At 44.5% G+C, this 23,548-nt stretch overlaps 1 protein-coding gene across 1 annotated transcript in view; it reads left to right on the forward strand.

The window, feature by feature from the left end:
- The first annotated feature begins 7,576 nt into the window (after nt 1-7,576).
- dyrk4 (dual-specificity tyrosine-(Y)-phosphorylation regulated kinase 4) overlaps nt 7,577-23,548 on the forward strand; it is a 40,811-nt gene continuing 24,839 nt past the window's right edge. The window contains exons 1-4 of the mRNA XM_080761929.1: nt 7,577-7,768; nt 17,082-17,168; nt 20,532-20,702; nt 21,391-21,544. Coding sequence (XP_080618055.1) covers nt 7,745-7,768; nt 17,082-17,168; nt 20,532-20,702; nt 21,391-21,544 — 436 coding nt within the window. The 5' untranslated portion in view covers nt 7,577-7,744. The remainder of the gene's footprint in view (nt 7,769-17,081; nt 17,169-20,531; nt 20,703-21,390; nt 21,545-23,548) is intronic.

Consider the following 23,548-nt stretch of genomic DNA (forward strand, 5'->3'; position numbering starts at 1 on the left):
TCTTTGAATATTTTTTCAGATTTTCAGTTTTTAACTCAAATCTTTTCTTCTGTAGGAGGTCCCTGGAACAACATATTTTCAGATGGGGGGGGTCGGCGGCCAATTACATATAATTTTTGGGGGTCCTTGACATCAAATATTGAGCACCACTGATACAGAAACATGAGGTTTTTCATTAAAAAAATTACATTTAAAAAATGTCAGGCCTAAATGGCTTAACCCATTCTGAACCGGAACCCATTCTGGTGTTATAGCATCATGTTATGCTTTAGCTATTGAAAAATAGCAGATCTACAAGCTCATAGCGCGCCACCGAGTGGCGCGCTACGAGCTTGTAGGTCTGCTATTTTAGAAAAATCGAAGAACGACTGACATTTTTTTTAGAATCTGATCTCAGGTCAGAATGGGTTATAATCAGACCAGTGTGTGTGTCCCAGTGGAAACCTCGTATGAATCTGATCTCAGGTCAGAATGGGTTAAACATTGTCGTGGTCAACGGGTGCCAGCTGAATGTAGGACACCGGGGGGTGTCGCGGGGCAGAGCCCCGACACCCGGCCAGCTGACGGAGCGGTAATTAAATACAGTACACTCCATGCCGCCGCTTCGACAGGACAGGAATAGTAACATTTCTGCCTGTCACCAAAACAAGGTAAATTATAGTATACGTTTCCCTGCAGTTGCCGGGCAGAACGAACATGTGACGCATGTATTATCTAAGCAGCCCGGGGGAAACCATGCAAAGGTTTCTTTATAACCACTTCTGTACGGTCGGGAACCCCTTTTGGGGGACGGGAAGTTCACCCCTTTAACCACTTAAACCATTCTGTACGGGAACCCCTTTTGGTGTTTTATAAGCATTACGTATATGTCATGCTTTAGCTGTTGAAAAATAGCAGATCTACAAGCTCATAGCACGACACTCGGTGCCGCGCTATGAGCTTGTAGGTCTGCTGTTTTAGAAAAATCGTGAAGATGTGCCTCAAATCTTTGAATATATAATTACAGAGTGAACATTTTAACTCAAATCTTTGAATATACGGTATATTATTACAGAGTGAACATTTTAACTCAAATCTTTGCTTCTGGGTCCCTGGAACAACACATTTTCAGATGGGGGGGGGGGGCGGAGGCATTATTACATATAGTTTTTAGGGTCCTTGACATGAGATATCACTGATACAGAAACGTGAGGTATTTCAGAAAACTGTCAGGATTTAGAAGACAATGTTTACATTTCAGGTCTAAATGGGTTAAACTCTATATTATATCCTCCTCTTTCTGAACTCCTGGAGTATACTGTACTGTATCTACTGTTTTATACGATGCATTGCAAGCTTTATATCAGTTAAAAAGTCCCCCCCCAGTAGGGTTCAAGTTACGTGAAATCTGAAATGTCGAGACTCCAATGTACCTAAATTTGGCTCGTATACAAAAAAAAGAAAAGACAATATTCAGTACGTTTCAGTACTAATAGAATGAGGTTTAGTCACTTCCACTGGAGCAATTAAAAGGGTCTTAATAGCTAATTAATTATACTACCCCCCCCCCCCCCCCCCCCCCGCCCCCTCCTCCCCCTCCTCCTCATAACTACCTTAAAGCCCTGCATGGTAATTCTGTGTACGTGTGTGTGTGTGTGTGCCCGCCCGCCCGCCCGCCCGACAGAACAATACCATGGATATAATTAAGCGCATTGTTCCGTTCCCCTGTGTGTGTGTGTGTGTGTGTGTGTGTGTGTGTGTGTGTGTGTGTGTGTGCATTGTTCCGTTCCCCTGTGCACGGCACAGATAACTCCAGGTATAAGAACAAAAAACTGATCTGAAGCTGCACTTTCACTTTGTGTTGACTTATCTCCAGCGTCCTGCAGCCCCACAATGCCATATGCCAGAGTCTAGCCTTAAACCCCATATGTTATTCCATAATATTACTTTAGCACAAAATATATCTAAGGCTTTTCTAAACCAAGCCCTCACGCTGTGCTGCTGTGAGCGCTGCTATGCCTGGGCAGCCTGCCTGCTGCAGTGCATGGGCCGGGTGGGTTCGGCCATCAGGGCGCGGCTGGAGGAGGAGAGGATATAAGATTTCATCTCTGCACCGTTTGTCAGCAGGGAGGCGGGCGGAGTCCCATGGGGGGGGGGGGGGGGGGTGTGTGTCGCGGCACGGTAACGGTACAGCAGGTGGAGGATGGAAGGAAGGAGGAGGAGGAGGAGGAGGAGGAGGTGAAGAGGATGATAAGAGAGAATAGGACTGATCCTGCGGCTTTGTCTCTAGGAAACGGTGTCACGGCCGCGCCAGAGGAAGTGGAACTGCATGCGGGGGTGTCCGCTGCGCCCACCTGGGACCCGCCCCCTTTTGCGAGACACGTCTCCCCGCCCCGCCTCACTTCCTCAGCTCTGCGTGAAGATTGAAGAAGAGGAGTCCACCTGGGAGGAAGAGAGAGGCTCTGTCGTCTGCATCCTCCTCCTCCTCTATCTCTCCTCCTCCTCCTGCAGCCCCCCCGGGGGGCCTTTCTCACAGGAAGTCAATCGCCGAAAGGTGGGAGGGGTGGGGGTGGGGGGGGATAACCGCCGCCGCCGCTGTGTCTGTGGGCTGGAGAGGGATGGGTCCCTGGTCGCGTAGCGCCCACACGTCAGAGAGGGAGGGGTCCCTGGTCGCGTAGCGCCCACACGTCAGAGAGGCAGCCTCTCCCTCCTCCCCTCTGGTACCACCAGCATGCACAAACGCTCAGCATCCTCCTTCTGTCTGCCGGCAGGCTGCTTCCCCTCGCCATAACGCTCCGGTGTCTGTATCCTGGAGGAGCACAGAGAAGTATAGCCACGAGCAACAAGAATAGAAGACGGAGACGAAGACGAATGAAATGAATACATCCAGGAGTTCTGTGATAGGCTGGAAGAGGAGGCCTTTATAGATGAATTAAATGATGCGATGAATCTCCCTGCTCAAGTCCAACAAAGTTCTCTGAGACTTTAGATGTGGAGGAGCGCCACACAGTGAAGCGTCAACTGCGTCAACTTTTAGGTATAGTTTGCGGCATTTATATCAGAGGCTCGTATATCCAGAGCCACTTATACAAAGAGCTCCGGAACGGGTGGAAACTGTGTCTGGAATTCTGACTGCGGGGAAACGTGGCCGGAAATGGAATGGTCTGTAAGTTGCGCCAATTGCTGTCGTCGTTGTTTTTTATACAGGGATAAATGAACATTAAGACGACGTCAACAGACGTAAGGAAGCAGGACGTCGGTCTTTCTCTATACGCTAAACAAACCACAGAGGGAGGCTATATATTATTATAGCCTCAGCATCCATTCCAGCTTCCAGTGTTCCAAAAGTGTCCGCTGTTGTTGTTGTGTTGGTTGGTTATCTCTGATCGCCCGAGGGAGGAGGTACTGTCTGTGGAGACAACAGGCTGCGATCGCCCAGGAGGAGGTATACTGTGTGTGAGGACGACTAGAGGCTGAGCTGGTGCTTTGTGACAGCATGGACGAGTTGGACCATAGGAGGAGACGGGACTAGTTGTTGTGACAGCATGGACGAGGATGGGAGGAGACGGGACTAGTTGCAGTGACAGCATGGACGAGCAGGACCATGGGAGGAGACGGGACCACCTCATCCGCCTTCTGTGGCTTTAACCTCCTCCAGGGATGCTGTTGGAGTCGCCATAGGAGGGTCCAGCCTGAGGTGAGAGAGAGAGAGACCCCCCACGAGCCACCTCCACATCATCAGCATTAGCATCTTTCTGCTCTTTTTTTCCCCACATTGTGAGCTTGTTTTTTTATGTTGTTTTTTTTGCTTTCGTCTTTATTTTATATTTTTATGGAGGGATAGACAGTAGGCTGACAGGAAATGGGGGGGATGACATGCAGTAAGGTCCGTCGGGATCGGGAGACGAACCCGCGGCACACTGGATTACCAGCCGAGGTGCCTGGACTGCCCAGGCCATTGTAAGCTTGTTTTTTGGGGGGAAACCCGAGACCCATTTATTATTATGGGGAATTATTTCAAAAGATTTTTTTTTTAAGTCAGAAAAGAAAAAGAAATTTCATAAAAATGTTCAAAGAATTTCAAGAATGAAAATCAATGTAATAGATTCTATAAATAAATAAAATATTTAAAAAATAAAACTTATAAAAGTAGTATAGGCTATTTCACTGAAACTTTGAAAGATTTGTCTCGAGCTAAAACGTTGTGTGAACCACCACTGTTGCGTGTGAAACTAGGGGTCCATGAAATTAATGTTTCGGAATCACTGCTAGAGCCATAAAAATCCTCCCTTATCGGGGTCACTGGCATATATGTTTTCAAATGGGGGGTCCGTGGCCTAATAAATGTCAATTTGGGGGTCCTTGACACTAAAGAGTTTAGGAACCACTGGTCTTTTTTTTGCCACACGGGACAGTGTCGTACGACCAAGTACTGTACAAGGTTAAAATGGTTAAGCCAGTCTCCAACTGGAGAACGCAGAATGGTCCAGTCGTCTTTGGGCCACGTTGGTTCTGGCGGTCCTCATGGCTCCATGTGGAGTATCGGTGGGTTATTATCGTTGGTTCTGACTGTCCTGTCCTGGCTTCATGTAGAGTATCAGTGGGTTATTATCGTTGGTTCTGACTGTCCTGTCCTGGCTTCATGTAGAGTATCAGTGGGTTATTATCGTTGGTTCTGACTGTCCTGTCCTGGCTTCATGTAGAGTATCAGTGGGTTATTATCGTTGGTTCTGACTGTCCTGTCCTGGCTTCATGTAGAGTATCAGTGGGTTATTATCGTTGGTTCTGGCTGTCCTCATGGCTCCATGTAGAGTATCAGTGGGTTATTATCGTTGGTTCTGACTGTCCTGGCTCCATGTGGAGAATGGTTCAGTCGTCTTTGGGCCATGTTGGTTCTGATTGTCCTGGCTCCATGTGGAGAACGGTTCAGTTGCTTTGGGCCACGTTGGTTCTGGCTGTCCTCATGGTTCCATATAGAGTATCAGTGGGTTATTATCGTTGGTTCTGACTGCCCTGTGGCTCCATGTGGAGAACGGTTCAGTTGCTTTGGGCCACGTTGCTTCTGGCTGTCCTGTCCTGGCTCCACGTAGAGAATGGTCCAGTCGTCTTTGGGCCATGTTGGATCTGGCGGTCCTGGCTCCATATAGAGTATCAGTGGGTTATTATCGTTGGTTCTGACTGTCCTGGCTCCATGTGGAGAACGGTTCAGTCGTCTTTGGGCCATGTTGGTTCTGACTGTCCTGTCCTGGCTCCATATAGAGTATCAGTGGGTTGTTGTTATCCGTCAGCTATCCTCACAGGCTGCTCATTTAAGGGAACGGACGTGTAAAAATGGACCTGTTAACTGTCACAAATTACCACTAGGGTTAGGCTACTGTGTGCTGTTTGTCCGTCACCTGGGTGATGGAAGCCATGCGGCCATAATGAGACCTCCATGTGCACTCCAGTAGAGAGGGGGGGGGGGTTTATGGTTTAATTCATTGCACCTGCCAATGTGGTGTTCTTCTCTTTAGCACTCTTCTGATTAGATCTAATGTGAAACATTAGATGTATTAATGTCCACAGTCAGCGCCAAAATAGAAGCTTGAGGTGCTGGGAATAATTTATAAGACGAAAAACAAAACAAATAGTGTTGTCTCCTGACTTTCTTTTCTTCTTTCTAATGATTTGATCGGCCCAAAACATTGTGTTCATTGTCATGATTTGTCACGATCCGAGTTGGCTTTGTCCGCGGCGTAACCGTCTTTAAATAAATTATATTAGAAGTGCCGATGGGAGAATGCATTGGGGTTTCATTTCCTGGGCCACTCGTTGTTCTGAAAGGGGGAGGGACTGTGGCGCTCTATAGAGGGTATGCGCATGCATTCAATTATACTTCCTGGTATGATTATGTTTCTCTCTCTCTCTCTGTCTCTCTGTCGCTCTCTCTCTCTCTCTCTCTCTCTCTCTGTCTCTCTGTCGCTCTCTCTCTCTCTCTCTCTCTCTCTCTCTCTCTCTGTGTAAATAAATGAATGCCCACCAGGTGAGAACTGGGGCTGATTGCGATTGGATTAGATGAGGCTGAAGTACCACAGCAGCACTGATTGATAATAACACTTCCGTCCTCCAATCAGATTCATCAACTTCCCATAATAACACCCCCCCCCCCCCATGTCCTCCAATCAGATTAATCTCCTTCCCCTAATAGCACCCCCCATGATGTCCTCCAATCAGATTCATCTCCTTCCCATAACAGCACCCCCCATGATGTCCTCCAATCAGATTCATCTCCTTCCCATAATAGCACCCCCCCATGTCCTCCAATCAGATTAATCTCCTTCCCATAATAGCACCCCCCCATGTCCTCCAATCAGATTCATCTCCTTCCCATAACAGCACCCCCCATGATGTCCTCCAATCAGATTCATCTCCTTCCCATAACAGCACCCCCCATGATGTCCTCCAATCAGATTCATCTCCTTCCCATAATAGCACCCCCCATGATGTCCTCCAATCAGATTCATCTCCTTCCCAGTGCCAGCTCCTTCAATCAAGGAGCTCGAAGTGCTGATTGGAGTAGAGTCAGTAGACCACTGCTTCTCAATGTCTGGTCCGGGGCCCACTAAGGGTCCCAAATGGACCCTTATGGGTCTGTCTCATAGACCGAACCGGAGCGTTAGCCCCGCCCCCCGCTATTCATTTCAATAGAAGTTGCTCAGTGGTGTTTTGAAGCACCCGCAAGTTTAGCCTAGCCTAGCGGGCTGACGCACATGACGTCATGTACGTCCGTCCACCGCCATGAAAGTGCTGCAATTCCACATTTCGCCAGTAGGTATAGTGGCAGCTATAGTGGCATCAACGTTGGAATGGATAGCCTTACTGGGGGCTTGGTCTACTCTTCTTCTGGGGCTGTTTTTAATTATTTTTGGACCTCTCCTCTCCTCCTTCCCACTCCCATTCCTCTCCTCTCCTCTCCTCTCCTCTCCTCTCCTCTCCTCTCCCTTTCCTTTCAGAAAGGAAAGGTCCTTTCCTTTCCTTTCCTTTCCTTTCCTTTCCTTTCCTTTCCTTTCCTTTCCTTTCCTTTCCTTTCCTCTCCTCTCCTCTCCTCTCCTCTCCTCTCCTCTCCTCTCCTCTCCCCTCCCCTCCCCTCCCCTCTCCTCTCCTCTCCTCTCCTCCACACACAGCCACCCTTGCACGCTATAGCAGCGTCGGTGTTCAGCCACGCATCAGTCACTCCACTCGACGCGCGCGCATGTGTGTGTGGGTGTGTGTGGGTGTGTGTGAGTGTGTGTGTGGGTGACGACACGAAACCGACCAAAACAAATATATAACGGGGAGGTGGTGCGAGCTGTCAGCGGCAGAGCGACCGCAGACTCCCGAAGTGAGCGAACAGGTGTCTCCCCTCTTCTCCTTCAGAGCGTCCGATGCTGCGTCAAGGCGCTTAACAGCTTGCCTCCCTTCCCTAGCTCGTTAATCTCCCGCTGACGACATCACTTAATTTGACCCTTTATATGCGTTAAATTAGGAGCATTATTGGTGACAGGTTTGCGTTAAGGAGCTGCGCTCCCGGACGGTGTAAAGTGGGACAGTCAGTCAGTCAGTAAGAAGTTAGTTCGGGTGCATATGGAACCTCTCCCGTCGGATTGACATACCGCGGTGGATATAATTTGCTTTTTTTCCTGGATTTGATCCTTTCCCGTTTTTGAGACTCTTCTACTGGACTATATTTACTGTATTTGGAAATATAACCTTTATAACTTCTAAACACTGACATTGTCAAAACAGTATGCTGCCAGAAATTAATATCAAGGTGAGGACTTTGTTTTTGCTCGCTGGAATGCATACACTATACAGGCCTATGAATAATTTATGCATGCTTTCGTTTCGTCCCCCCAAAATCTTCATGAATAATATTTAATGCGACATTTGAAAATTGGTATTTTATTATAGCGTGTAATCCTCTCTATAATTTATAGCTATACTGTATTTTATTAAAATAATAATAATTTGACATAGCAGGACAACTGTATAGCCTATTTAGTATTTGGAATTGATTTAACATTTTTCACAGTATATAGAATGGACCAAACGCACAACAAAAACTCTTACTTCATGTGGAAGACACCATATTGATTAAGCATAATTGTTTACTAAGCATATATGCATGCAGGTATAGGCTCTTTTTGGAGTTAGTGTAGGCTATACTGTAGCCTACCAGTGTACCTACACTATTTACTTATGTGTAGTTATGCTCTGTATGTAAACTAGGCTGTATATAGGCTATACTATAGAAGCTACATAAGATGAAAACATGGGGAACTCCCTATAAGTCTATATAGCCTACAAAATGATCTTGTGATCATTATAATAATATGATCCAAATATTACCCATTTACATGGCTGTCTTCTTCTTTAGCTATGTTTATTTGTTGTGTTGCTGACAGGCTGTGTAAGTCTATACTGTTCTGGTCTGGTGGATTTTTCACACCTTAAATGGCAACCCAACAAATTTAACTCCCATCGCTTTTTTTGGATCTTGCTGTCCTGCTATTATTGGAATGTTCACAAAGAGGACACGATGCTGTACAGTACAGTGTCATACTGTCAGATTTCATACTAATAATGCTTTAATAATTCATACATTTTGTCATGTGTTCGTGGAGAGAGTTAAAAAGCGTGAGATTTTCATCATGAGCTACATGGTCTTATATTATCAATGACCATTAATCGTTTTATAAAAAGGATCATATATATATTATATTTATTTTAATTTGACCTTTATTTAACCCAAGCAGTACGTGGTTCCCAAACTTTTTCATGTCAAGGACCCCCAAATCGACATTTATTAGCCCGCGGACCCCCATTAGAAAATATCCAGAGACCATGTGATTCTCAACCCGTTTAATTTCAAGGTCAGGACCCCCCCAGTTTGACTACATTGAACCCAATTTATATTGTAAAATCAAAGTTAATTTAACTCTGAGAGTGTACAAATGGAACCACTCTCAGAGTTACAGACCCATTAAGGGTCCATTTGGTTCCCAACTACCATCTAGCTGGGGACCCCCCTTGGAACTCCCTGAAGTACCCCTGGGGGTCCCCGTCGGACCCCACTTTGGGAACCACTGATTTAACCAGTAAAAAGTATAAACCACATTGAGACTTATAAAGTCTCTTTTACACAGTGTGAACTGGCCCAGAGGCGACATCAGTAACACAGCTCTGCCAGTATAACAATAACTACGAGACCATAACAGGACAGACATGTACAGTAACATTCATAAACACGTACAGTACACACTGACGAAGAAGCTCAGAGGAAGAACAGAAACGTCTAATAATAATGCATTAACCAATAAGGCTAATACATAAAACTATATAAGCAACTGAATTTGCTAATAAACAAAAAAGCAAGAAAGAACAGCAACATTTGCTAAACGTCAAAGCAGGAGCAACGTCTGGGAAGTGTTTCCATTAATATTAATATTCATATTTATATTAATATTATGTCTGGGAAGTGTGTCCATTGATATTCATATTCATATTTATATTATTATTAATGTCTGGGAAGTGTCCATTGATATTCATATTTATATTTATATTATTATTAATGTCTGGGAAGTGTCCATTGATATTCATATTTATATTTATATTATTATTAATGTCTGGGAAGTGTCCATTGATATTCATATTTATATTTATATTATTATTAATGTCTGGGAAGTGTCCATTGATATTCATATTTATATTTATATTAATGTCTGGGAAGTGTCAGTGTGTCCATTAATATTCAATATTGTCTATATAAGGTTGAAACCTCATAATGTCCAAAACTGTTACTTTTCAGGATTCTAATTATCAATAGAAAAGTAGAAAAAGTGCCCCTCGCCCTCGAGGCACAGGCTTGCAGGTCAGGTTGTGGCCTCCTGGTGGCGCTATAACAGGCTCAATGTGAAAAGGGGTGCCATTTGTTCTTATACGCCTTGGATGGGCCAATTGGATGATTTGAGGAATTTTGTTCCAAAAATGTGTGTTTTGCAAAAATCCACCTGTTGGTGGCGCTATATAACAACAGGCCAATGTGAAACGGGTGGAATCTACAAGATTGTAATATTAGATCTGCTACTTTTTATTATTTTTGTGTGATGCTGTAGTATAGTATAGGCCTATAATAAGGCATATATAGGGCATTGTTTTATCTTTGTGGTGTTATGGCGTGTGAGTTGAGTTTACACACGTGTTGTTTAGCAGTTTGTTGTTTGTTTTGTCTTATGACCTTGTGACCAACTGGCCCCTTAAACCATCTAGACCTGAGGACGATAATTCTACAAAATGTCTTCTAAGTTTTCTGATAAACCTCATGTTTCTATGTCAGTCGTTCCCAAACATTTTCATGTCAAGGACCCCCCCCCAAAAAAATATATATGTAATTGGCCGCCGACCCCCATCTGAAACATGTTGTTCCAGGGACCACCCCCAGAAGCAAATATTTGAGTTAAAAACATTCGCTCTGAAAGAATATATATTCAACGATTTGCACCACATTTTCACGATAAAAAAAAAATAGCAGACCAAAAAGCTGAGTGCCGCGCTATGAGCTTGTAGATCTGCTATTTTTCAATAGCTTAAAAGCATAACATAATGCTTAAAACACCCAAAAGGTTTTCCCGTACAGAGTGGATTAAACTGTAAGGCTTATACAGAACCTGATGGAAGCCATAAAGCTCCACACACACACACACACACACACACACACACACACACACACACACACACACACACACACACACACGTGCAGAGATGATCCCTCCCCCTCCTGCCCTCTCTCAGGGAAAAGCCCTTATTCCCACTCTAAATATGCGTCATCACACACACACACACACACGTGTACACGTGGTAAACGTCACACGTGCACTAGTGCACAGCCTCAGTGGGGGGTAGTTAGTTATACAGAAATAACAGAGCTGGAACAAGTACTCACATTCTTTACTGAAGTAAAAGTAGGCTATCGATACTATGGGCTGTATTTTGCGTGTCTTAAGTACCAGGTCTTATTCCCTAACTTGAGTAAACTAAAGACCTGGAGGCGTGGTCAATGCTCTTTGGCCACTCAGTCAGAATAGCCAAAGAGCATTGATCACGCCTCCTCCAGGTCTTTAGTTTACTCAAGTTAGGGAATAAGACCTGGTACTTAAGACACGCAAAATACAGCCCTATATGTAGAAATACTCTGTTACAAATAAAAGTCCAGAATTCAAAATGTAGGCATTATATACAGTACTTGAGTAAAAGTACTGGCATCAACATGTACAGTACTTATTAAAGTATCGGCATGTCTGTGAAGTTCAAAATGTATACAAATAGCCGATCTACAAGCTCACAATGAGCTTGTTGATCTGCTATTTTCAAATAGGGGAGTTGAAGTGGTTAGTGTGTTGTTTTGTGATAAATTAAGCAGAATCTACAAAGTAACTATAGTAACTGATGTTTTCATATAATTGTAGTGGAGTAAAAAAGTACGATATTTTCTTCCTGAGATGTAGTGGAGTAGAAGTGAAAGTGTTGTAAATTGGAAATACTTAAAGTAAAGTACAAATATCTCAAAATTGTACTGTAGGCTACTTAAGTAAATGTACTTCCCGCCACTGGCAAAAACAGTCGCATCGCATTGCCTTTACTCTTCTGCGACCTTTTGCCTCTAAACACATTTTAACCGCTTCAGTCCTGTTTCAAAATTAGCTGATCTACAAGCTCACAAGCTTTGTATTATATACAGTATGTTGGAGAATTGAAATGGTTTGAAGTTTGAACCTTTTCAACAATAATGACAGTCTGGTTGAAAGTGAAGCCACTTATGTTATTTGGAATTGGATGGAATGGAAGAATATGGATTGCGATAAGGTTCAAGTGGTTCACCCATTCAGGGCGGGAAACCCTTTTGGTGTTTAAGCATTATGTTACACTTTAGCTATTGAAAAAATAGCTTTTCCGGTGGAAAAAAAATCCCCTTTTGGCCAAAAAGTACAGTTTATACGTGTGGTGGGGGGCTCAGAGTGCGTCCACTAAGGAAAGTAGGCTTTCTAATGACACAACCAGCCTTTGTTTTGGTGAGTAGCAAAAACGTTCTTTTTATTTACGCCAAAGAGTAGAGGCTGGTCTGCATTCATGCGAGCGGCGGAAGTTGAGAGTAACATAGCTCTAAATGAAACGCATTAGAGCTATGGACCAGAGCTAGATTACCGGTATGTGTCCTTTACGTGTCTGGTGCTGCAAACCTACTGACACTACTGTCTAAAAGTGTAGAGAGGTGTAGAGAGGTAGGGATCAACTGACACTCTATTACTCAGACAGAACCTACTGACTCCTGTGTAAGTGTAGAGAGGGTGGATCAACTGATACTCAGACAGAATCATGACACACAAGACACAATAAGATGGCTTATTTTGAGCTTACAGAGTGATGACGGCTTCCTCCTCGTCTCCATTCAGTCCAGCAACCTGAGCGTCTATCTTTGGCATTTATATAATGTGGGCTCGCTCGCACGCACGCATGCACACACACACGCACGCACGCACACACGCGCACACACGGACGCGGACGCATGCACACGACCACACACACACATGCTGCAGTCACTGGTTGTTCCATTGGCACATGCGGTGACAATGACATCACCTTCACAGGTGACCCACATTAAGTGGACGGCGTTCTCCTGAGAATCACTTCATGGGATCACGTTTTATTATGCATTGCTTCTCAAACTGATGTTAATTTCAAGGACCCTCAGAGTCTTTGAAAGTGTACGAATAGAGTGTATAGATAGAGCGTCGCAGTCCCGCCCCCTACCACCAGGGACCAGGAAATGATTCCCCGTTCATTTTCCTCATTAGACATTTAAAAAAGTATTTATTTAAAGACCTTTTAAGCCTCGTACAAAGCCAGCTGGAGTTGTGACAAATCATGACAACAAACAAATAATTATAAAGAAGAAGAAAACGGAAGGTTACAACACTTTTTTTGTTGTTGTTTTTCTTCTTTGTAATTATTTGTTTGGTCCAAAATATTGTGTTTATTTGTCACGACTGGAGTTGGCTCATAGCGAGCTTGTAGGTCTGCTATTTTTGAAAAATTGTCAAAATGCGGCACTATAATCTTTGAATATATATTCTTTCAGAGTGATCGTTTTTAACTCAAATCTTTGCTTCTGGGGGGTTCATGGAACAACATATTTTCAGATGGTGGTCGGTGGCCAAATACATATCATTTCTCGGGGTCCTTGACATGAAATATTGAGCACCACTGATACAGAAACATACACTGTAGGTATTTCAGAAAACTGTCAGGATTTAGAAGACTTTTATTTATTTATTTAGACGTCAGGCCTAAATGGGTTAAAAGTGCTCAGTCAATCAGTGTGATATGATGATAATACTGTAGCCTATGTGAGTTAATTTCTATTTGTGAACAACCAGTGGAACCGTTTCATTGCATCCCTGTTCTATCTGGGGTTGAACATTCAGCAGAAATAATGGATCTCGTGAGCTGGAAAGACCTGCTATTTTCAGTGGAGATATTTTAGTGTGCAGCTAAAACAGGAGAGAGCCTCCAGTCAACCACCAATAGGAGAGGGCCTAGTATAGAGCCTCCGGTCAACCACCAATAGGAGAGGGCCTAGTATAGAGAGCCTCCGGTCAGCCACCAATAGGAATCTCTCTCTCTCTGTACAGTCGAGTCATGGTTGGTTGAATTATGCATATTTTGAGCTGATGATGAGGCCGTTTGACTTCAGTGAAATTCAGAAGCCATTGGAGCATGATGTACATTAGCATTGAAGTTATTTCCTAGCACGCACAGACACGCACAGACACGCACAGACACGCATAGACACGCACAGACACGCACAGACACGCATGCACAGACACGCACAGACACGCACAGACACGCATGCACAGACACGCACAGACACGCACAGACACGCACAGACACGCACAGACACGCACAGACACGCATGCGCAGACATGCACAGACACGCACGCACAGACACGCATGCACAGACACGCACAGACACGCATGCACAGACATGCACAGACACGCACGCACAGACACGCATGCACAGACATGCACAGACACGCATGCACAGACACGCACGCATAAACACTGCCAGTGCAGTTTGACAATAGCAGAGCAGCCATAGTTACAACCTGCATGGACGGCAAAGCATCATTACATACAGTACAGCTGACATGTCAGACACAGGACAGCATCGTTACATACAGTACAGCTGACATGTCAGACACAGGACAGCATCGTTACATACAGTACAGCTGACATGTGGGACACAGGACAGCATCGTTACATACAGTACAGCTGACATGTGGGACACAGGGCAGCATCGTTACATACAGTACAGCTGACATGTGGGACACAGGACAGCATCATTACATACAGTACAGCTGACATGTCAGACACAGGACAGCATCGTTACATACAGTACAGCTGACATGTCAGACACAGGACAGCATCGTTACATACAGTACAGCTGACATGTGGGACACAGGACAGCATCGTTACATACAGTACAGCTGACATGTCGGACACAGGACAGCATCGTTACATACAGTACAGCTGACATGTCAGACACAGGGCAGCATCGTTACATACAGTACAGCTGACATGTCAGACACAGGGCAGCATCGTTACATACAGTACAGCTGACATGTCGGACACAGGACAGCATCGTTACATACAGTACAGCTGACATGTCAGACACAGGGCAGCATCGTTACATACAGTACAGCTGACATGTGGGACACAGGACAGCATCGTTACATACAGTACAGCTGACATGTCGGACACAGGACAGCATCGTTATATACAGTACAGCTGACATGTCGGACACAGGACAGCATCGTTACATACAGTACAGCTGACATGTCAGACACAGGACAGCAGACATAAATCATGGAAAAAGGAAACAACGCCTCCTCCAAATTGAGCGGCTTCCTATAATGGCTGAAACTGAGCAATACCTCGCTAACTGCTTGGATCTCCTTTTGGAAAGCCCGGCCATTTGTAAGCCCCTCACAACCAACTTATGCACATGTCCTAGGCTGCCAAAGTTGCCAAATTGCAGAAAATGAACACGTATAGAGTTCGTCAGGAGAACTTTACACAGTGATCTGTTGAAAAAATAATATACCTTCTTTACTAATGCATCACTCTGCAAAGTTTTTGAGCGTTTGCTGACCCACTCGTATCGTATATTCAGCAATGTCAGCATCTGTGTAGATCAGAGCGTCGGCTCATTTATACTCCATCCTACATGCTTGTAGATCAGCTATTTTCACTTATTATTCATATTTTCTGAACATTATGGACAATCTGATTTCGAGAGTCAAGATTTTATGCAGGAATGTATTGATCTTAAAAAGAAAATGTACGTTGTAATTTGTACCTTTTGAATTCTTAAGCATGAACTTAACTGTCTCCACCAGGCCGAAGGCAGGCATGGGGAGAGAGTAGGTTTTGCACTCCGTCCGTCCGTCCGTGTACAGCTAATCTCCGGCACCGTTAACCCGGTCAATGCCACATTTTTCACACACACTCCCTGGATGCCAACGATGAACCTCTGCCCCAAACTTTCCAGAACTGCTTGTTATAGCGCCACCAGGAGGCTGACTTTTGTAATTCACATTTTGTTATATTACCCCTCCAGATTTTGTCCAGATTTTGTCCAAAAATCCCGCAAATCGTTACACAGTATCTCTATAGTCATGTGTTCAAGACGGATCTGTCCGATATTTCATATTCCATCCTAGTTGGCTAACATTGGCTTTCAAAGTTTGCAGGATTGGCCCGTTTTGAACAAAAAGCCTCAAATCATGAACGCAGCGTTCAAATTTACGTGAAATCTTTCACGGACTTTCCTACTAGGCCGAGGAATATATTATATCCCACCCTTTTCACATTGACCTGTTATAGCGCCACCAACAGGTGGGCACCCTTTTCACATTGGCCTATTATAGCACCACCAGGAGGCCACAACCTGACCTGGTGGCCTGGTGGAGACCTGTGCCCTTTATCACTTTCTCACTTTATCTAGTTAGTGAAGTACTAATTTGACAGAGCAACTTTCACTTGCAATTGGATCTGTCTGTGTTGTTCACACATGTGCAGCCCTGGCCTGAATGCACATGTGTGAACACCCCCCCCACACACACACACACACACACACACACACACACACACACACACACACACACCGAGCTGCCGTAGCGGTGATGATTTGACCCTTGGGGACTTTTCCACATGGCTCTATTTAAGGATCAGTTCTGTTTGGCTGCGGGGGGGCTGTTTGGCTGCGGGGGGGCTGCCCCGTGTCCACACAGACAGTACTGTATCTATCTGTGAACACCCACCACGGTGCTATATTTGTACTTTACTTTAAGTATTTCCAATTTCCAATACATTCACTTATATACTCCACTAAATCTCTAAGGAAAATATTGTACTTTTACTCCCACTACAATTATATGAAAACATCAGTTACTTGTTGTTACTTTGTAGATTCTGCTTAATTTACCACAAAACAACACTAACCACTTCAACTCCCCTATTTGAAAATAGCAGATCTACAAGCTCATTGTGAGCTTGTAGATCTGCTATTTGTATACATTTTGAACTTCACAGGTGACTGTGTTAATCTGCACCTTCCTGCCAAAAATACAGAATTCTGAGCAATGGCATTTTAAACTTGCACAGTTGCATGTTTTCAAATGATATTCAAATCCAATATGTTCCATTACGATATGTGTCGTCATCATCATCATCATCTATCATTTTGGTATCGACCCCAATACCAATATCACCAATAAGCTGACCAATATGTCATCCGTACCTATAATGTTAGGGGCGTTCTTATCATCATGACGTAGAAATAGACTATACGTCTATTTGCTCAGACACTATGATGTAAAATTCTCCATTCATTGTCAATGGGAATTTAATGTCTGTGTAGGACAAAGTTTGTGGAAAGACCAAAAGCTCAAGCCATAAAGAAAAAAAACAGACCTCCTGTATACCATTTTATTCATACAGTACATCTCTGTGATTGGTTCCCACAGGCAACGCGACCAGAGGCCTTCCCCCACCCCCACAGACTGCCCATAGACGGCGGCCGTATCGTGTCCAACCGAACAACCTACTCTCAGGTCAGTTCTAACCCTATACAGCTGTATCGGGTCCAACCGAACAACCTACTCTCAGGTCAGTTCTAACCCTATACAGCCGTATCGGGTCCAACCGGCCCTACTCTCAGGTCAGTCCCAACACTGTGCGTTTTGTAGAAACCATGGAGAGCTCCGTAGATTCAGAGTTGTTCAGCAGCAGAAGTGACCGGCAGTGCGCATCATGCGCAAAACCGGTCTATAGGATCGCTGAAGAAGGAAAGGCCAAGCAAAAAAAAAATGATTCGAGGCGATGTCAAAGTCATACGATTTGTCACACACGTTACCGTAGTGAAATTTGTTCTCTGCATTTGACCCATCTTTTGGAGCGGTGAGCCCTAGCCAAGGAGCGCTGAGCTGCAGCGTGCGCCGCGCTATGGAAACATTTGATTAGTTGATTTGACCCCCAATCCAACCCGCTGATGCTGAGTGCCAAGCAGGGAGGCATTTTTACAATCTTTGGTATATGACCCGGCCTAACCACAAGGCCACTGTCTCTGTGTGCCTGTGCTGTGCTGTACTGCACTGTACTGTACTGTACTGTACTGTACTGCGCACCACAACATGCATGCGTGCCTGTCGTGGCAGTGCCAGGTGCTACGGACAGACTATATTTAGCCCCATCTCTATGCATCCGGGTGGAAAATGATGCATGTGGACTTTACACGTGACATGAAATACCAGCGCTATCTCTGTAGACTCACTCGGGTGAATGTGTGGGTTTTTTTATTCATGAATGCAGAACAAAAGGAAGAAAGAGAAGCCCGGAAGGCTAATACTGGCATTCCATATCAGGCATACAGACAGTATACATACAGTATGACCGTATACATAATATACAGCACAGGGTTCAGTATGCCTGATTAGCATATAGCATAGATTATCTTTAAGGAGAAGATCCTATGAATTATTCAGAATTAATTTAGTTCAGGTATTGGAATGCAATAGAAATTACTTAACCCATTTAGACCTGACGTCAAAAAGTCTTCTGAAAAAATATAGATTCAAAGTTTTGTGTCACATTTTCACGATTTTTCAAAAATATCAGACCTACAAGCTCGTAGCGCGCCACTCGATGGCGCGCTATGAGCTATGAACAAAACAAATAGTGTTGTCTCCTGACTTTATTTTCTTCTAATGATTTGATCGGCCCAAAACATTGTGTTCATTGTCATGATTTGTCACGATCCGAGTTGGCTTTGTCCGCGGCCTAACCGTCTTTAAATAAATACTTTAAGAAAAGCCTATGGGCAAAATTAATGGAGATTCATTTCCTGGGCCACTCGTCGCTCTGAAAGGGGGCGGGACTGCGACACTCTAGCCGGGGCAACAGAAACAGACTAACGGTATAACAGTAATTCATCTTGACACACATACAGTATAGAGTAATTGGCCTTCAGGACTTCCAGTCGACTACTATAGTGAACTTGGCTCGGGGAACAGATGGAGGTCTAATTTCGCCCGTCGTTATAGAGCGGCGCTGTGGCTCGCCGGACGGACGGAGGTACACGTGTAATCGTGCTCCCAGAAACAAGCAGGATGGCAGGCGGAGAAAGGCTGTCTATATTCATCTCCCCCCCCCACACACAGAAGCCTCAGTGACAGACTCTGTCAGGTGGTCATTGGGGGGTCTTTTGTTCTCATCTCACCGTCACCACTCACCAGGTCAGTAATTCCAGTCACCTGACCGTGGCGTGGTGGGGGGTCCTAGGGTCACCTGAGCCTCCTGTTGGACAGACATGCAGCGATGTAAGTGCAGTGGTTCTCAAAGTGGGGTCCGGGGGAAACATTTTGTTAATACAGTATTACGTTCATTTTAATCATTATACGTTCGCTATATTCAACTCAGTGGCCTTGTTGTGGTTAGAGTGTCCGCCCTGAGACTGGGAGGTCGGGGTTCAATCCCCGATCCGGGTCTTACCAAAGACTGTAAAAATGGGACCCAATACATGCCTCCCTGCTTGACACTCAGCATCAAGGGTTGGATTGAGGGGTATGAGTCCCTGTGACATACTAGCGTCATGTCCAGGGGTTGTACTTGTACATCAAGCTGCCTCACGCTACAGAAACAGGAGATAGGCTCCTGCCCCTATGGGCCTCATGGCTCGGTAAGGCTACTTACTATTCATAAATAGCACATGTACACTAAGGGTCCATTTGGATTCAGACCCGACGTCGAGAAACGGTGAGTGTGCTATAGACATTTGGTAACGATGAGAGGCCGGCCAATGGGAGGAGATACTGGCAAATGTGTGTGCGTGCAATCTGTTTTTTTTCCAGTAAAAGTAGCAATACACGTTGCAGGGGCATGGTGGCACAGTCGGTAGTGCTGTCGCCTCACAGCTAGAAGGTCCTGGGTTCGATTCCCGCTGGGGACGCTGTGGGTGTGTTTCCTCCTCCACGTCATCAGTGCCCATACCCGAAAAACATGCAGTAATCCTGGTCACTAAACTGCCTCCCCCTGGCCAGTCGGGGCGCCTGATGGAGGGGAAAGGAACTGGTTGGAATAACGTGTTCCTTCCACGCGCTACGTCCAACCAGGGAAACTCCCCCCTGTTTAATTTTGTAATTATAATCTAAACCTACAAAGTAAAAGGTACAATATATATGAGATGTGGTGGAATAGAAGTGTATTGTACCACATACATAATGTACTTGAGTACAGGACTTAATTAAATGTGACTATCCACCACTGATGTATAGACATTAGATTCACTAACTGGTTAAGCTGAGCTGTGTGCTGTTGTATCGTATTCACAGCTATTTACTGCCACCTGATCCTGATCAGAAACAGAAACAGGGAGACAAACCGCTGGATTTTGGAACGTTGCCCAGTGGGAGTTGCCATGTTGTGTTACATGTCTGTCTGTCTGTCTGTCTGTCTCACTCTCTCTCTGTTTTTGAGTGGTGCAACCACTCCAAGGAACAGCAATGTCCGTGTTCACCTATGTGTGTCCGTGTGACATTAATGAGCACCAGTATATGACTATGAGTACCAGTAGGGGCGCTGTTGTGCCAGAAACAGAGAGAGGGATAGTGCTGCCCTGTTGCCTGCTAATGAGAGAGAGTATTAGTTGACTGGAGCCTAGTCTCCAGTAGCCATACTACTATTCCACTATCTCTGAATGCTATAGTCTGTAACGTCACCTCCCAATATCCCAGTATAGAGTCCCAGGGCTCAATTAGGGGTTCAGCGTCTTGCTCAAGGACACTTGGACACTAACTCTGGGGGAGCCCACAGGGATCGAACTAAGAACCCCATCCTTGAGTTTGTAGATGTGTCTGTATGTTCAATCCCAGAATAACAGGACTCATATATCATGCCTTCCTATCTCTGTGTGTTCGCAGAAGTTTGCGTCTGGCCTGCAGGGCGGCGGGACCCTTCCTCACATCGAGCCCCCGGTGGTCCAGCTGGTGGTCGGCAACGCCAAAACAACTCCACACCAGCCCGCCGACATCATCCTGCCCCACATCGCCAACAAGGGAGGCCTTCACAACAACCACTACCAGTCCTACGGGGTAAGGATATCAACACTCCCACCCGGTATATCAACACTCCCACCCGGTCACTTAGGTCTGCCTCCTCCACCAACCTCACTGTTCCCCCAGCTCGTTTGTCCACCATGGGGGGTAGAGCTTTCAGCCGCTCTGCCCCTCGCCTCTGGAACAGCCTTCCCCCCGACATTCGAAACATGGACTCACTCCCCACCTTCAAATCCCACCTCAAAACTCACCTATTCAGACAAGCCTACTCCCACCTTGAGTAGAAGTCTGCTGCAGGCCTTTGTGTGTATTCTAAACTTGCTTTATTGTATTGTATTTCTTTTCTGTTTTGTTAGGCGACCTTGAGTGACCTGAAAGGCGCCATATAAATAAAATGTATTATTATTATTATTATTATTAGTATAACAACAACAACACTCTGCAGAGATCCGGGCACACAAAATAGTTAAAAAGGAGGAAAAGTTTATTAAACGAACATGTTTCGACCTATACCGGTCTTCATCGGGGCCTTTATTCTATAGATGTTTTTATCCCAGGAGCACCTTTTTTACTATTTTTATATTTTATATCTACCTGCACCTCTCCGTTGAGCACCTGGTTGCCTCCTTGCCTCAACAATCAACAGTTAATTGACTAAATGGGACATTGTGAGTATAATTGGACCGTTGTAATTAAATGATCTGTGTGTTCTGGACCTGGACAGGACGAGAAGCCCAAGCCCGCCCAGCCCTTCAGCATGAGGTTCGGTACCGCGATGGAGAACGTCTCCAACTCTCTGAGCAAAGCCAAGACTCTGACCAGCAAGCTGGACAAAGACAAGACCATAGAGGAAGAAAGGGGGCCCATGTCCCCCACAGGTACGGAGCAGGACAAAGAGAGACCCCACAGGGGGCCCATGTCCCCCACAGGGGGCCCATATAATAATAATAATAATAATAATAATAATAATAATAAAACTTTATTTGTATAGCACCTTTCATGACATGAAATGCAGCTCAAAGTGCTTTACAGAGCAATGGAGAAAAAGAGAAAGAAAAGCAAGGCATAAACATTAAAAAACAAGCAGTAATGCAATACAGTGAGGACATGAATAACAAAAAATAAAAGATCAATTAAAAGCAATGTTGTAGAAGTGTTTTTTAGTTGCCATTTTGCCAGGCCAGCAGTGGAAGACCTTAGAGGGCGGTTTGGGACATATTTAGGCAGGCAGTCATGTAGGTAGGAAGGTTTGGGACATATTTAGGCAGGCAGTCATGTAGGTAGGAAGGTGCGAGACCATTGAGAGCTTTATAGACAAGTAAAATAATTTTAAAATCAATCCTAAAAACAACCGGAAGCCAGTGCAGTGAAGTCAAAACTGGAGTAATATGTTCTCTCATCTTAGTTCTAGTTAAAACTCTGGCTGCTGCATTTATGTCCCCGACAGGTACAGAGCAGGACAAAGAAAGACCCCACAGGGGGCCCATGTCCCCCACAGGTACAGAACAGGACCCCACAGGGGTCTCATTTGGGATTGACAATTATTGCCACCCCTTGATTAGCACGGCGGTTTTCATGTCAAGGACCCCCAAAATGATATGTATTTGGCCGCTGACGCCCATCTCAAAAATATTTTTCCAGGGACCTTCAGAAGCACTGTATGTACAGTATGTGACACACACACACACACACACACACACACACACACACACACACGTGTGACGTACACACGCATGTTCTCCTGTTTACAACCATATGTTCATTGACCTCTTTTAAAACGCGGTGTCCCTATTTTGGGAATGTCATTCTAGGGCAGTAACATTTTCAAAACGTTTCAATGACATTTACCTATAAATAATTGTTGTAAAATAAAAATATAGAAAGCAATAGAATACAGCTGCATACTGTATTTGCTGCAAGAGTATTTTCTTATTTAACGAAGCAACGTTTCGGTCCAGAGGAACCGAAACGTTCCTTCTCAATCTTGAAATCTCTGAAAAATCGTGAAAATGTGGCGCATAACTTTGCTTCTGGGGGGGTCCCTGGAACTACATATTCCCAGATACGTACATAGGTATTTCAGAAAACTGACATCATTTAGAAGACATTTTTAAAAATTTGACGTCGGGCCTCGGAAAAAAGGAAATATGGAGATACAAGGTTTCTGCGCCGACACAGAACAACAACAACAATAATTCTGCCGGTGATTTATTTATCGATGTCTTATCGCAGAAGCCCTGAATAACTTTATGTATTGATCTCTTATCGCAGAGGCCCTGAATAACTTTATGTATTGATCTCTTATCTTATCGCAGAAGCCCTGAATAACTTTATGTATCGATCTCTTATTGCAGAAGCCCTGAATAACTTTATGTATCGATCTCTTATCGCAGAAGCCCTGAATAACTTTATGTATTGATCTCTTATTCCAGAGGCCCTGAATAACTTTATGTATTGATCTCTTATTGCAGAGGCCCTGAATAACTTTATGTATTGATCTCTTATTCCAGAAGCCCTGAATAACTTTATGTATTGATCTCTTATTGCAGAAGCCCTGAATAACTTTATGTATTGATCTCTTATTTGCAGAAGCCCTGAATAACTTTATGTATCGATCTCTTATCGCAGAAGCCCTGAATAACTTTATGTATCGATCTCTTATTGCAGAAGCCCTGAATAACTTTATTTATTGATCTCTTATTTCCAGAAGCCCTGAATAACTTTATGTATCGATCTCTTATTGCAGAAGCCCTGAATAACTTTATGTATTGATCTCTTATTGCAGAAGCCCTGAATAACTTTATGTATTGATCTCTTATTTCCAGAAGCCCTGAATAACTTTATGTATCGATCTCTTATCTTATCGCAGAGGCCCTGAATAA

This window comes from Protomyctophum bolini (assembly GCF_963924005.1).
Source record: "Protomyctophum bolini genome assembly, chromosome: 4".
NCBI lineage: Eukaryota > Metazoa > Chordata > Actinopteri > Myctophiformes > Myctophidae > Protomyctophum > Protomyctophum bolini.